The sequence below is a fragment of the Callorhinus ursinus genome, unplaced genomic scaffold, assembly GCF_003265705.2.
Source record: "Callorhinus ursinus isolate GAN/ISIS: 27379988/994484 unplaced genomic scaffold, GSC_fseal_2.0 scaffold20, whole genome shotgun sequence".
Classification (NCBI taxonomy): domain Eukaryota; kingdom Metazoa; phylum Chordata; class Mammalia; order Carnivora; family Otariidae; genus Callorhinus; species Callorhinus ursinus.
The window spans coordinates 25,212,512-25,227,507 of NW_027397082.1; the positions used below are offsets into that span (position 1 = coordinate 25,212,512).

Genomic DNA, 14,996 nt, shown 5'->3' on the forward strand with positions numbered 1-14,996 from the left:
GTGCTTCATGTATATTTATTCACTTAATTCTCACCAAAAAATGAAGTCCCTCTTTTTATGGGTTTGGGGAGGGCGGATTACCTTGATCAAGGTCCCGCCACAGGGTCCAGGCAGAGCTGGGACACACCCACCCACCGCTGAGACTGTAACACCACCGTTTGGGGGCCTGGTTCTCGGCCATGTGTACTTTCGGCCCACCTAGGGTAATGCACACAGACAGGCTCAGGGCTCCGACCCCCATGGCTGAAATCCAGGCTCTATGTCCTTCCCATTGTATTTCCTTGGGCAAATTCAGCCCTGGGGACATCTAGCCAGAGCAGTGCCAAGGCCTGGGGCATTGGTACCTGTGGGCCTGACACCTTTGGCCTCAGAGGCCTCATCTGGGGCTCCAGATGCCCTCTGGTTTGTCCCAGTGCACTGGACACATTAGGATGCCTTCCCCTGTGTGACACGGCTTGAGGAAGGGGCCTCCCTCCAGGGCACTAACAGTATGAAAAGCACTTTCCTGGGCTTGATCACATCTTTCACAAGTCTGGCTGGGGTCCAGGGCACGGATTGTTTATACTCATTTATCAGATGAGGAAATAGAGCTTCAGAGAGGTCAGGAGCAGCCAAAGCTGGGCAGCCAGGACGAGGCGAGGAGAGACTAGAACCCCAGTTCTGAGACGAAGATCCATGCACTTTCCCCCTGCTATGTGCGTGTCTGGCTTTCTCTGTGCTTGGCATCTCTGCTCTTTAAGTCTACTTCCATCCCCATCCTGGACACTCCCGGTTCCCAGTTCTGCCTCATATCTGAGGCAACTGAGCAGCCGAGCTCGCTAAAGAGCCCCAAGGTCAAAGCCATCCCCAGTATAGGCAGGAGAATTGGGGACAGTGGATTAAACTGCTGGTGATGGCAAAAATCCCATTTAAAGACATTTATTATGGGATACTGGGATCTGAGGCTCAGCATAATTCAGCTAGAAGTTTGTTGCCTAGAAGGGATGGAATTGAATTATCGAGATTTTGACTCAGTGCTTTGTGCTGATTTTCAAAATTCTTTTCTGTGACTAGTTTGTTTTCTGTTGATACTATTATGTCTTGGAATCAGGGAGGGCAGAGGAATGGATCCTCTTCATGTTGTCTGATGGAGGTAGTTTATGATTCTGATTCTGACCCAACACAAAGGGGTGTCCCCTGTGTCCTAGACACTCTCACGTTTTCTCATCTGATTCTCAATACAGCAGGGCAGGGTGTTTCTTCATTCTCTTTTACAGGGCACTCAGGCCATGAGAGGCACTTCTGGAACTCTAGGAACTTCCCATCTCCTCAAGCTGGGTTGGAAGTGAATTTGCCAAATACCAGCCTTCATTCCTTCTCTAGTGAATTGTCCCAGAAACATACCAGGTGGAGGAAGGAGAGGTTAAAAGGCTAGGAGCCAGAACACCAGCATTCAAATTCTGGCTTTGTTTCCTACTAGCAGGTGAGCTTGAACAAGCTACTTAGTTTTATTGCACCTCAAAATCAGGATAATAATAGGAAAGATAACATATACCAAGCCCTTAGAAGAGTGCCTGGCATACTATGAGCCCTGTGAATGGTAGTTCTTATTCCTAGGCATTAGGTACCAATATTTATTAATGAAGAAATGTAGATACCGAGTTGGATAACTGGCTCAAAGTCACACAGCTAGTAAGTGGGGAAGACAGAGCAGGTCACCTGGCATCCTCAGCCCTCGGTGGAGGTTTAAGAGCACAGGTTTGGAAATGAGGCCGACCTGGCGCCACGGCTCAGCTCTGCCATTTACTGGCTCTCTGATCTCAGGCAAGTCACTTAACATCACTGAAACCCAGTTTTCTCATCCGTAGAAAGGCAATACTAATACCTCCATTGTAAGGATTAGATATGAATGTGTTTAAAGTGCCTGGCTCTTGGGGCACCTGGGTGACTCAGTCGGTTAAGCACTGACTCTTGGTTTCCGCTCAGGTCATGATCTTATGGGTCATGGGATGGAGCCCCATGGGGCTCTGCGCTCAACGGGGTGGGGGGCTGCTTGAGATTCTCTCTCTCTGCTCCCCCACCAAAGATGGATAAATCTTAAAAAAAGAAAAAAAAAAAGAAGGAAAAAAATAAGGTGCCTGGCATGGACTGGATGCTCACATGCAGAATAAATGAAGAAGCGCAAGAGTCACATAATTCGGTTCTCCACGGAGGCAGCCAGTCCGGGTGCCTGTCCTAACTGGTATCCCTCCACTGGCAGCCCTGACAGTTGGCCGAGCTGGAACACAACCACCCCCGGGGTCAGCTGTTAGGAAGTAGATTCTGGGGCGCCTGGGTGGCTCAGTTGGTTCAGCGACTGCCTTCAGCTCAGGTCATGATCCTGGAGTCCCGGGATCGAGTCCCACATCGGGCTCCCTGCTCAGCAGGGAGTCTGCCTCTCCCTCTGACCCTCTTCCCTCTCATGCTCTCTATCTCTCATTCCCTGTCTCTCAAATAAATAAATAAAATCTTTAAAAAAAAAATTAAAAAAAAAAAGGAAGTAGATTCTGTAGGTGTTCAGATTGACTAGGCTTCACCACTGTTCCCTGGGAGGATTCGGTTTTGATTCAAGAGCTTGTGTGCCCATAAGGGCATCTCCAGAGGCCAGGGGGGCCCAGGGTCTGGAGGCAGAGCAGTAACCCTTGTGTGCCTTTTTCTTTGGGCATTTCTGTTTATCAGAGATATCAGTGACTATTTCAGAAATGTACAGAACAGCCTTGCTTTGTATCATAGTTGCCGTTTGGCCAAAACACCTTCCCCAGAACCCGTTCGACAACATATCCTGGAGCAGTTGGCCAGCGAGGGTTGGAAAGCGAGGAGTCAGAGATCCACCTTTAGCCTGGTAGAACTGGATGGGGCACCTGTCTCTGTGCTCCTGCCAGGTCCCTCTAAGTCCTGAGGGTGGAGGAGTCTCCTGCTGGCCCTGCTCTGGCCTTCGCAGCCCTCTGGATCCTGTGGAGATTCTCCAGGATGCTGGTGGCTGCCAGGCTGACTGCCGGGAAGGAGCAGCCCTGCCCAGAAGCCAGCAGCCCCCCGCGGGCCACACAGCCAGGGGAGAGAACGGCTCCAGCAGGGCAGAGCCTAGCGTCACTGGGCTCTTGCTCTGGGGACTGGGCCCTGCTCTCCAGGGAGGCTCTACAGCCTGGGAAAGCCCCTGGGATGCGCAAGGGGTCCTGCGCAGGTGCCGTAGTAAAAAAATAATAGCTGCTGTTTGCTCAGTGCTTCCTGTGTGCTGGGCCCTGTGCCGAGCACTCTGTATTCATTTTCTCACTGAATCGTTAAAGCAATAAATAAAATTTATTTTTTATTACCAGTAATAAAATTTCCATGAGCTTATGAAGTTCAATTCACTCAAATCATGGGGAAATTACTCTGAGGGGAATAACGATATTAGTAAAATACAGTCCCAGCCTTCAAGGAGTCACTGTCTGGTTGGTCTTAATCCTCTGACTCAGGCAACTGTTCTGTGTCTCTGCCTGCCAGAGTCTGAATCCCGGCTTCTCCCCTTACTAGCTGTGTGACCTCTGATAAATTGCTTTGCTTCACTGTGTCTTGGTTTCTCCTTGTGTAATTGGGGGTGATCATAATAGAATTTACCTTTTAGGGTAGTTGCGAAGATTAATGAGACACTCCATGGAAAGCACTGGGAACGGTGACTAGTTCAGAGCATTTAATAACTGTTAGCCCTGCATGGATGGCTTCAGGGGTTCTGTGATATTCCAGGTCAAATAGTATGTGACTTTGTATATGTCTGTGACTATTTCTGAAGACAAAGGGGCCATAACCCAGGACCCCCAGAAGATGAAGAAGTATTTCTAAATGGGAGGTCAAGGGGCACCTGGGTGGCTCAGTCGTTAAGCGTCTGCCTTCGGCTCAGGTGATGATCCCAGGGTCCTGGGATCGAGCCCCGCATTGGGCTCCCTGCTCCGCGGGGAAGCCTGCTTCTCCCTCTCTTACTCCCCCTGCTTGTGTTCCCTCTCTCGCTGTGTCTCTCTCTCTGTCAAATAAATAAATAAATAAATCTTAAATGGGAGGTCAGGTTTAGATGCATGGCTGGACCTAGAGATCTTGTTGATCTACTTTGCCTACCAAAGAGCTAAATTACTTGGGGGAGCTTTGTAAATGCGACCCCCACTTCTCCTGGGGCCATATCAGCAATCTAGGCCAGTGAGGACTTGGGGGTCCTTCATAAGGCACATATTCCACTAGACCTGGAGGAAGACTTAGAGATCATCTAGTCTAAATTCCCCAGGGTACACAAGAGGGACTCTGAGCTCAGTGGTTGAGACTTTGTCTGAAATAACAGCTCAAAGAATCAGAGAGTTCACTGATTTGAAAGTCCAGTCGGAAGAGCTGGGCCAACCCTGTGATTTTCCCTGCAGCAGTTTGAGGATCAGTGAGGTGGGGTGTCTTTGGAAGTGTCGAAAAAGTGTTACCATTGTAGATGCTATTACTTTCATGAGCACCTGGTGTTGCTTATTGTATTAGGGTTCTCCAGAAAAATGGAACCCGTAGGGGGTGTATGTGTGTGTTGAGACAGACAGATTGAGAGACTTATTTTAAGAAATTGGCTCATGTGATTATAAGGGCTGGCAGGTCTGAAATTTGTGGGGCAGGCCAGCAGGCTGGAAACTTGGGCAGGATTTCTATGTCACGGTCTTGAGGCAGAATTCCATCTTCCCTAGGAAACCTCAGTTTTTGATGGTTCGGATGAGACAAATCCACATGACAGAGCATAATCTCTTTTATTTAAAGACGACTGATCACAAATGTTAATCACATCTATAAAATACCTTCAATAGCAACATCTAAACTCAAGTTTGACCAAACAGGTGGCACATAGCCTTGCCAAGTGACACATAAAATGAGCCACCACATGGGCCCTCTCAGCACGAAGGTGGCCAGTTCAGTCCTAGGAGGTCTGGTGATCTCTGGAGCCTTGTCCCTAAGGGTCCAGCACACTGTGTGGTAGGTGAACAGCAAAGGAAATGGCTCTGTGCAAGAGGGCGCGGTGCCTTGGCAAGGAATGTTTGTTTTCTCCTCTGGAAACTTCATTCAGAGGTTGGCATGTGGGTTAATTACTGCGGTGGTGACCTTCAGTGAACAGAGAGAGAAGCAGGCAGGCTTGACTTATCAAAAAAACAGGAAATGTCCCAAAGAATGCCTTGAGTCATGGTCCAGAGTGTACTTTGCATTTGAGTCAGTTGTTCTGTTCTGGGTTGAAAGCATTTAACTCCTGTCCATAGGAGGAAACAGTCATCTTAATAAAATTAGAGATGAGAGCAGGGGGAGGTAGGTGATGTGCAGAAAGGGAAGAGCTTCCCATAATTTCATCTGATGTTTAGCACCTGCAATTTAGACCTTTAAAAAAAAAAAGTGGTGGAATTTTTGGAATAATTGAATAAGTAAATATGTGACTGGCTGCTGATAAGAAAGAAATGTATTTACTTTTGTTTTTTGGCTGACATATTTATGTGAGAATAGACTTTCAATAGCATATAATGTACACACATTTTGATAAAAATGAGAGCCTCCTTTTTAGAAGGGGTTGAGCTGGGTTTCTCCAGAAGGGGAGTAGCTAATGTTAGCAATGTAATCTTTACTTACTAGGGAGCTAGGAGGCACAGCGGTTGAACATGTGGGCTATAGAATCAGACTCGTTCTGAGTTAGAGTGTTTCTGCCTGGCTCTATGATCTTAGCTCCCTGTCTGTAATGCAGGGGACTTGGAGACCAAAATTTTGCTTCGGTACCATCCTTCAGTGACCCAAGTCCTGCTTCAAGCCCCTGTGCCCAATTCCTGTAAAATACTTGCTGCTTTCTCCTTGCTTTACTTACTTGCTGTGACCTCTTGCAATTTCCCATCTTTCCTCTCAAAGGTCTGCTGTGGTCCCAGGGTCCAGATTCACTCTTTCCTGACTCAGTTCTCCAACTACCCAGCCCTGGTTGTGGCAGCAAGGGTGGTGGTGAGCTGGAGGGATAGGAATGGTACCATTTCATGCTTGTACAAGGCAAGAATTCCTAACTTTTGTGAAGGCCACAAACTCATTTGAGAATCTGATGAGATCAATAAACCGTCTTCCCAGAAAAACTCACAGATGTCACATTGTGTGTTGGAGCAAACAGCCTTAGAGAGTCTCAGGATACTCTCAAACCTGACCTTGGACATTCCTGTGGCCATTTCTCAGGATGCCAGGCCCATCACACATCTTATGTTTATGCGTTTTCTTTATCCAGTGCTTCTGACAGCTTCCACTGAGGCACTGTGGTATGGTGGTGAACACACACTCGGGGTCTGGAGCCAAGGAGACAAAGATTCAGATTCTGGTTCTCTCTCTCTCTCTCTCTCTCTCTTTTTTTTTTGTGTGTGTGTGTGTTAGCTGTGTGACCTTAGGCAAGTTAACCAGCTTCTCTCAATTCTTTGTCTGTAAAATGGGGATGAGATTGTTAACGTTCCAAGGTTGCTGTAAGGATTTAGAGATGCTGCAGTAGAATGCACATCCGGGCACCTATAGATGGTTGTTTAGAGGGAGCTGCTACCATTGTGGAAAGAAGCCATCTGTCCAGCTCTGTCAGTTTAAACTTCTCTTGGCTCCTCTTTCTCTGAAGAGTACTTGCTTATACTGTAACCAGAGAGGGAGATTGAGAGGTTTCCATCAGATGGCAGGAGGGGTGAGTGGGGCCAAATGGCAACGTGGGAGGGGACAGTTCAGCTTCTCGGTGGTATCGGAATCAGATCCGTGGAGGGGCCCGGTAGGCCACCTAGAAAGACCACAGTTAGAACTAATCAGCACAGGTCCAGGCATGAGCAGAGTCATGCTGAAGTCTAGAAAGGGAAGCCAGCTGGGCTCCGGGAGCCACTCAAGTGGAAAAGTTAATGCTTAGCAGAGCGAGGGTGGTGATTCATGGCTTTACTATGCTGAGGTCTTGGAAGAATGAGGTGTTAGTCCCACGACTGGCGTGTGCTGGGAGCCTTAGCTATACGACATTCAGCTGAACAAAACCCACTGCCTTCTACATTGCACTGCAGTAGAGGGGAAACCGGGGACGGTTCCAAGTGTGGCCCCCAAAGAGACGCTGCCTGGTGGGTTTAAAAGCTATCCCGGCCACTTACTAATTTGGTCCCTTTGAGTATGTCACTTCTCAGTTTCCTGAGCTCCAAAAGGGGGGATGAAAATTATACATATCTCCTAGGGTTTTTAAAGAGATTAGATGTTGTAAGATCATAGAAAATATATACGTTGGTCTCCACCCCCTCCCCCCCACCATTTCCTGGCACTGAGCTAAAACCCTTATAAATTCCTAAGTGATAGGAGTAGAAGCATCTTTTGTTCTATGAGGTGACTCTGGGTGGGCTCCTGTATGGCTCCTGGATGGAGACTGGTCACCAGGAAGACCAAGCCATGATGAGAAGCTTGGAATTTCAGTCCCGCTCACCACTCCTCTAGACTGGAGAAAGGGGCTGGAAGTAGAGTTAATAATTGATCTTGCCTGTGTGAGGAAGCCTCCATAAAAATCCAAAAAGAATGGGGTTCTGATAGCTTCCAGATGGGTGAACACATCCATGTACCAGGAGGTTGAGGCATTCTAACTCTGTGGGGACAGAAGTTCCCGTGCCCTGGACCCTCCCAGACCTTACCTTACATATCTCTTTATCTGACTGTTCATCTGTACCCTCCATCACCTCCTTTAATAAACTGGTAAATATAAATAACTATTTTCCTGAGTTCTATGACCTGCTTTAGCACCTTAATTGAGCCTGATGAGGGAGTTATGGGAACCTCAGATTTATAGCCTGCTAGGTCAGAAGCTCCAGGACTTGCTATTGTCATCTGAACCCTTAACCTGCGGGATCTGATGCTGTCTTCAGGTAGATAGTGTCAGCATTGAGTTAAATTGTAAAACACCCAACTGGAGTCACAGAAAATTGCTTGGTGGGAGAGTCCCCACCATACTTCTGGTGTCACAAGTGTTGTGAATGTTCTTTGTGATGGTAAAGGAGACACACAGAAGGAAAACTGTTTTGTTTTGGTTTTTTGTTTTGGTTTTTTTCCTGAAAACAGATGAGCTCATGCTTACAAAGCATTTTGTACTCAAACACTAGCTTTTATTTTGGTAAGTATTTGGGAACTTAGAGACCCAACAGATGCCCCTGCTCTTTGGACTTCTCTAAGGAAACTTTAAGTACTAGCTGGATTAACATTTATTCATCCAGGAAGGGGACATAACATTTATTCATCATAAATAAAATAAATAACATAAATAACATTTATTCATCCAGTCTCAGATACAGAGAAAGAAAACCTGTATCTTCAGGAAAGGTGAGCCTTGAGTAAGGGAGACCCTGCATTCTCTGCAGGTCCTAGAAAGTGTTCGTCTACTAATTACCTTGTGCCAGGGCCTGTGGTAGGGAGTCCAGCTCGGTCTTAAAGCTGTGGGGTGTTACCACATGCAGAGATGGCCTGGGCTTCAGAGTGGAAATTGCAGGTTATATGGGACCCAGTGCCAAGTATTAGCTCAGAAGATTAGCTAAGGATTTCTTAGCTCCTTTGAATTTCAGTAGCTGCATCTCTAAAATGGCAACCCTGCTTGTCAAAGGTTAGCTTTGTTGGCTTCTTTCTGCAACGAGCTGGAGACACAGAGGCCCTGAGTAACTAACCTTGGTCTGTGGGAGCTAGTGGGGGAGAGACAGGGGATCACACATTTCCATGATTTTGAGTCCCTCATCCCTAACATCTTGTAGATCTGGGCATGGGAGAAACATTTTAGGTCAAAAAAAAAAAAATGCCATTCAGTTTGGAAAACTTTGACCCAGGTAGCCCCGACTCTAGGCAAATGAGTGGGAAAATGTGGGCACACAGTTGGCCCTCAGAAGAACACTCTTTGAAAGAACGAATGAATGGTACATGTTCTAGGAATGTTTTTAATTAATTGATATCTCTTATTTTTATTTGCAGATGAGAAAAAGAAAACAAAGAAAGTTGACAATGAACTCAACCCATTCTGGAATGAGGTAACTTCATTTTTTTTAAACATTGTTTCAATGGATAAGTTACATCTGATTGTCCTATCTTCGGTCAAGGGTTAGCTTTTCCCTTTGGAAGAAGAATCTCTGCATTGTAGCCCCATCCTGCCATCTCCCTTTGTGGCCATGGAGACAGCAGAACCATTCAAGGAGACGTACCACGATGACGTCTCCTTATAGTAATGCAGTCAGCGAAGCTTGGGCAGGGAGTGTGAGGGCTGGATTCTAACCTGGAGCAGCCTTGAGCTTGCTGAGTGACGTTGGTCCAGTTATATTGCATGTCGGGGGTGCATATGTAGGGCAAGGGGTGGGATTAGGTCATCTCTGGAGTCCCAGAGAGAAAGCTCCATATTTAAAAACCTATCTGCATGTGACTAATCAAGAGCCATTACTCTGGCTGAGTAATGACATTTATTGCTTTTTCTGTTTTGATAAAGTAATACATCCTTAATGTAGACACTTTGAAAGCTTCAGATCAACATAAAAAAATTGACCTTTGCACCCACCCACTATCCAGAACCAACTACTGTTAACATCTGGGATATATCAATATATCTTTATTGAATAGATATATTTAATAAAATATGATGTCTTGAAATTAGCAAAGTAGCATCATATAGCACATACGGCTTCCTATCCTATTTTTTCTTACTATTAGGTCCTGAGCGTATACTTTATCATTCCATTCAGAAGTATTTTTAATACTATGCAATATCCTGTAGAAGGGATATAATGTAATTTATTTACTTCCCCCACTGTTGACTTTATATACATTTTATAAACAGTTCAGTGTTGAATATATTTATAGATAGTGTGAAAATTTTAATTCTTTTCCCTGAGTAGATTTTCCTATGCTGACTAATTTTTTAAAAGATGATCATTCGCCCCATTGTTTTTTCCAAAAGCCAGTGATAAGCCTTCCTGGATAAGCACAGTGATAAATGTCTTTGTTATTTTCACTGAGTCACCAGGCTATGAAGACTTCCCCTCCACCAACTGCAAATTTCTCCCCACCCCCACGACTAGTTTCAATGTCTCTGTAAGATAAAGACTTTATCTTTTCACTGAATGAGGTAAAGACAAAATACCTTTCTAGGGGCGCCTGGGTGGCTCAGTCCGTTAAGCCGTTGCCTTTGGCTCAGGTCATGATCCCAGGGTCCTGGGATCGAGCCCCGCATCGGGCTCCATGCTCAGCGGGGAGCCTGCTTCTCCCTCTCCCTCTGCCTGCCTCTCTGCCTACTTGTTCTCTCTCTCTCTGTCAAATAAATAAAAATAAAATCTTTAAAAAAATAATACCTTTGGCGCCTGGGTGGCTCAGTTGGTTAAGCGACTGCCTTTGGGATCGAGTCCCACATCAGGCTCCCTGCTCAGCGGGGAGTCTGCTTCTCCCTCTGACCCTCCCCCCTCTCATGCTCTCTCTCTCTCTCAAATAAATAAATAAATAAAATCTTAAAAAAAATAAAAGTAAATAAAAAATTAAAAAAAAATACCTTTCTAATGCCTTTCTGGGAAGCAGAAAGTTGAGAGGCAATTCTACCTCTTTGCAATTTCACTGGAACCCAGAACACAGCCCAATGGACTGCCAGCTCCATGAAAGCAAGAGGCCAGTCTGATTGGGCCCCGTGGATACTATGGATCCTAGCACTTTGTACAGAGCTCCAAGAATAAAACAAATTGAAAAAATACATATGTATACATTTAATGCTTCAGGTTTTGAGTAGTCCTAACATGCCTCTTTATATTTGGTCAATCCATGTGGCCAATGGCAGAGAGAGATATGGTCACGTGAGCAGACATGTCTGCTGCAGGGCATCACCCATCTCACCCCATTTTGTTTCCAACGTGTATTTTTTTTATTGCAAATGTATTTATCAAGTAAACTTCCCAATTGTAGTTTTGTAACTGAAATCTAACCCAAATGAAATGCCAACTCCAGACCCACTGGGGTTAGCTTTCTAAAATGAGGTTTGACACATTCTCCATCTATTCCAAACCCATTACAAGGAGAATCAAATCATCAGTAGATGCTGCTTTATTTGATTCATATATTACATAATCGATCAAAGGCATCACTGGTGTTATGTTGATTTTTTTTTATGTTTGCCATTAGACAGCAGTTTATTGCATGAAGATGAAAGTCTCGTCTGACTACAAACTGATCATGATGGACTTCAAATATTTTAAGAGCTGATGCATTTTAGAAATTTTTTTTAGATTATTCATCTCTTTGATAAAAATAATATGATGGGAAAAGCAAGAATTTAAAAACAACCAGTGAAGAAAGCATTCATTTTATTTTATTCTTCTAACCCATTGTGGTGGGCACTAAGAAAATTCTCTGATTATGACATGGATTTGGTGACTTGTCCATAGTCACAGAGCCTAGAAAATGGGAAGCCAGAAATCACCCCCAGGTGCTCTGAGGCTAAGTCTGGTTTGCCTTCCCACAGCCCACAGTAGCCTTCAGGTTTGGAATTTGGTCACTTCTATCTAACTATAGAATTGAGTAAATCAAAAGATTGTCAGCAGTGAAGATAATGACCCGATGTTAGTATTGGTACATCTTATTATACTCCCCGATCCTGTTAACAACTTTTTTTTTTTATAACCTTTCTGTGGACAGATTTTGGAGTTTGACTTGAGGGGTATACCACTGGACTTTTCATCTTCCCTTACAATTGTTGTGAAAGATTTTGAGACAATTGGACAAAATAAGTAAGTTGATTTCAACTATTTTTCTCATTTTACGTATTATCTTACTATTGTTTATTTTGTTGAAGGAACATATCGTTAATAACATTTTTGTAATATTTCCAATATAATTGTGCATCAATTCCATCTCCCCCCACTCCACAACCTTCTGAGCCAATATCAGATGTGATTAATTTCTCACAGTGCCTTTTCCCAAACTTCTGTACAGTAGACCCCTCTTACCTGCGGTTTCAGTTACCCGTGGTCAACTGAGGTCCAGAAGCAGATGATTTTCCTTCTGAAATATTATCAGAAGGTCAGTAGTAGCCTAACACCACGTCACAATGCTTATGTCATTTTTTCACCTCACTTCATCTCATCACGTAGGCATTTTGTCATCTCACATCATCACAAGAAGGATGAGTTATAATAAGGTATTTTGAGAGGAAGAGAAACCATATTCACATAACTTATTACAGTATATTGTTATAATTGTTCTATTTTATTACTAGTTATTGTTGTTAATCTCTTACTATGTCTAATTTATAAAATAAACTTTATCATAAATATGTATGTATGTATGTATGGGAAAAAGCATAGTATATGTAGGGTTTGGAACTATTTGTGGTTTTAGGCATCCACTAGGGGTTTTGGCACATATCCCTATGGAGAAAGGGGGGAGGGGCTACTGTGTTCCTAAGAGTCTCCAAACACTAATTCACCATTAGTATATCCAATTTGGCACTTCCTGTGAGTCCTATCTAACAGTCCTGAAACAGCTTTGTTAACTGCATATAGTCACTTCCTACCTCTGGTGGTTTATCTGAACTGTAGCTATATTAGATAGAAGCAAAATCATTTCTTCTTCTGATTATGTGTGACCATACTCATCTCATTCAAGTTCTACCTGCAGCCCCACTTCCGTTTTAACATCTTATGGGCCTTTTAAACTCAACAGACCTAAGCCACATCCCTGTCACCTCTACCAATTTCAGATGGAGAAGGGTCATTATGGTGCACATGGTAGTGCTGAGGATTGTCCCCTGAGTAAAGCTGGGGAACATCTGAAACAGGTCTCTATGGGACAGAATGACCTCAGTAAATTCACTCCAGTCCTTGATTTGGAATTTGGCTTTAGAGCCTCAGAAACCAGTCTTAGGTTACCAATTCAAACTAACCAAGCTTACCAGAAACTAATGCTTAAAACCAGGTTACTTACTTGTCAATTTCCAGGGGAAATAAATGCCTGGTGGGAGGGCATCCTGATCAATGAATTCTCCTTCGTGGCATACTGCATGGAAAGCCAAATTACTCTATATCCTTGATTATAAGATGTCATTAACCATAAGATGTATTATTAAATTAATAACAGGTTTGGGGGTTACAAAGAAGTCTTGTATTAAATGCCCATATCCATGTAAGAAGCATCCAAATTTTTAGTAATGTCAATACATTTAAAAAAATGTATGTCTTAGCCTTAGGCACATTTGGTAAATCAGAAGGCTGCAATGAGAGGAATAAATTAGAAAGAATTAGTTGAGGTACAGTGACCATATGCCCTGATTTGCTTGGGACAGTCCTGGTTTATTGTCCCAACACAATTACTAATACTTCTTTTGCTGTCAACAGTGGCTTGGTTTGGACAGTAAATTAGATGGTCACCCTAGTGACTGGGGTCTTCTACTTAGTGGCTTCATGCTAAGAGAGCCTGAACAGACATTTACCCCCTAGACAATGCTTTGCTAGGTACTATGCGTGTTCACCTTTGATGAGATCCTTTTTCCCATGTTCCATTGCTGACCAATTCCCCTTGTGACTGATGCTTTTTTTTTCTTAAGCTATATAAATATACTCTGGTAGGTTCTGATCCCACTATATTGGACTGAGAATCATTGTAGCTTTAAAGGTTATGTGGGGTATCTCAGCTTTGAACCAATGATATTATTATCCGTCCCTACCCAATTCCCAGAGGGCAGCTTTATCTTCCAAATCACAAAATTTTGGGGAAGTGTGTGGTCAAACCTCACTGTAGCCTTTAATATGTTACTAATAATAGTCCCTTTTCGAGGATGGTCCAAGATGGTGGAGGAGTAGGAGACCTTAGTTTCCTCTGGTCCCAGGAATTCAACTAGATAGCTATCAAATCATTCTGAACACCTGTGAACTCAGCCGGAGACCTAAAAGAATAGCGGCAACTCTACAAATAGAAAAGTGACCACTTTCTGCAAGAATGACAGGACAGAAAAACTCACCTCAAAAAAGAGAATAAGAGGCAGTACTGACTGCCAGGGACCTAATCAGTATTGATATAAGTAAGATGTCAGAACTAGAGTTCAGAATAATGATTATAAAGATACTAGCTAGGCTTGAAAAAAGCATAGAGTACACTAGAGAATATCCCTTTCTGGAGAAATAAAAGAACATAAATCTAATCAAGTCAAAATAAAAAAGGCTATTAATGAGATGCAGTAAAAAATGGAGGCTTTAACTGCTAGCATAAGTGAGGCAGAAGAGAGAATTAGTGATATAGAAGAAAAAATGATGGAGAATAAAGAAGCTGAGAAAAAGAGAGATAAACAACTACTGGATCATGAGGGGAGAATTTGAGAGATAGGTGATAGCATAAAGTGAAACAATATTAGAATAATTGGGATCCTGGAAGAAGAGGAAAGGGGGGTGGAGAAGGTATATTTGAGCAAATTATAGCAGAGAACTTCCCTAATCTGGGGAAGGAAACAGGCATTCAAGTCCAGGAGGTACAGAGAACCCTCCTCAAAATCAATAAAAATAGGTCAACACCCTGACATATAATAGTGAAACTTGCAAATCTCAGCAACAAAGAGAAAATCCTGAAAGTAACTTGGGCAAGGGGTCCATAACCTACAAGTGTAGAAACATTAGACTGGCAGCAGACCTCTCCACAGAGACCTGGCAGGCCAGAAAGGACTGGCATGATATATTCAGGGTGCTAAATGAGAAGAATATGCAGCCAAGAAGACTTTATCTAGCTAGGATGTCTTTCAAAATAGAAGAAGAGATAAAAAGCTTCTAGGACAAACAGAAACTAAAGAACTTTTGATCACAAAACCAGCCCTGCAAGAAATATTAAAAGGGATCCTTTAAGTGAAGAGAGAGCCCAAATGTAACATAGACCAGAAAGGAACAGAGACAATATACAGAAACAGTGATTTTACAGGTAATACAGTGGCACTAAATTCATATCTTTCAGTAGTTACTCTGAGTGTAAATGGGCTAAATTCCCCA

The 14,996-nt window shown here is 43.6% G+C and overlaps 1 protein-coding gene across 4 annotated transcripts in view; it reads left to right on the top strand.

The window, feature by feature from the left end:
* Positions 1-14,996, top strand: part of MYOF (myoferlin) — a 151,309-nt gene that overhangs the window by 13,216 nt on the left and 123,097 nt on the right. For all 4 annotated transcript variants that reach the window (XM_073904436.1, XM_025880474.2, XM_073904435.1 and 1 more), the window contains exons 2-3: positions 8,974-9,029; positions 11,665-11,756. In XM_073904436.1, the coding sequence (XP_073760537.1) occupies positions 8,974-9,029; positions 11,665-11,756 (148 nt within the window). The remainder of the gene's footprint in view (positions 1-8,973; positions 9,030-11,664; positions 11,757-14,996) is intronic.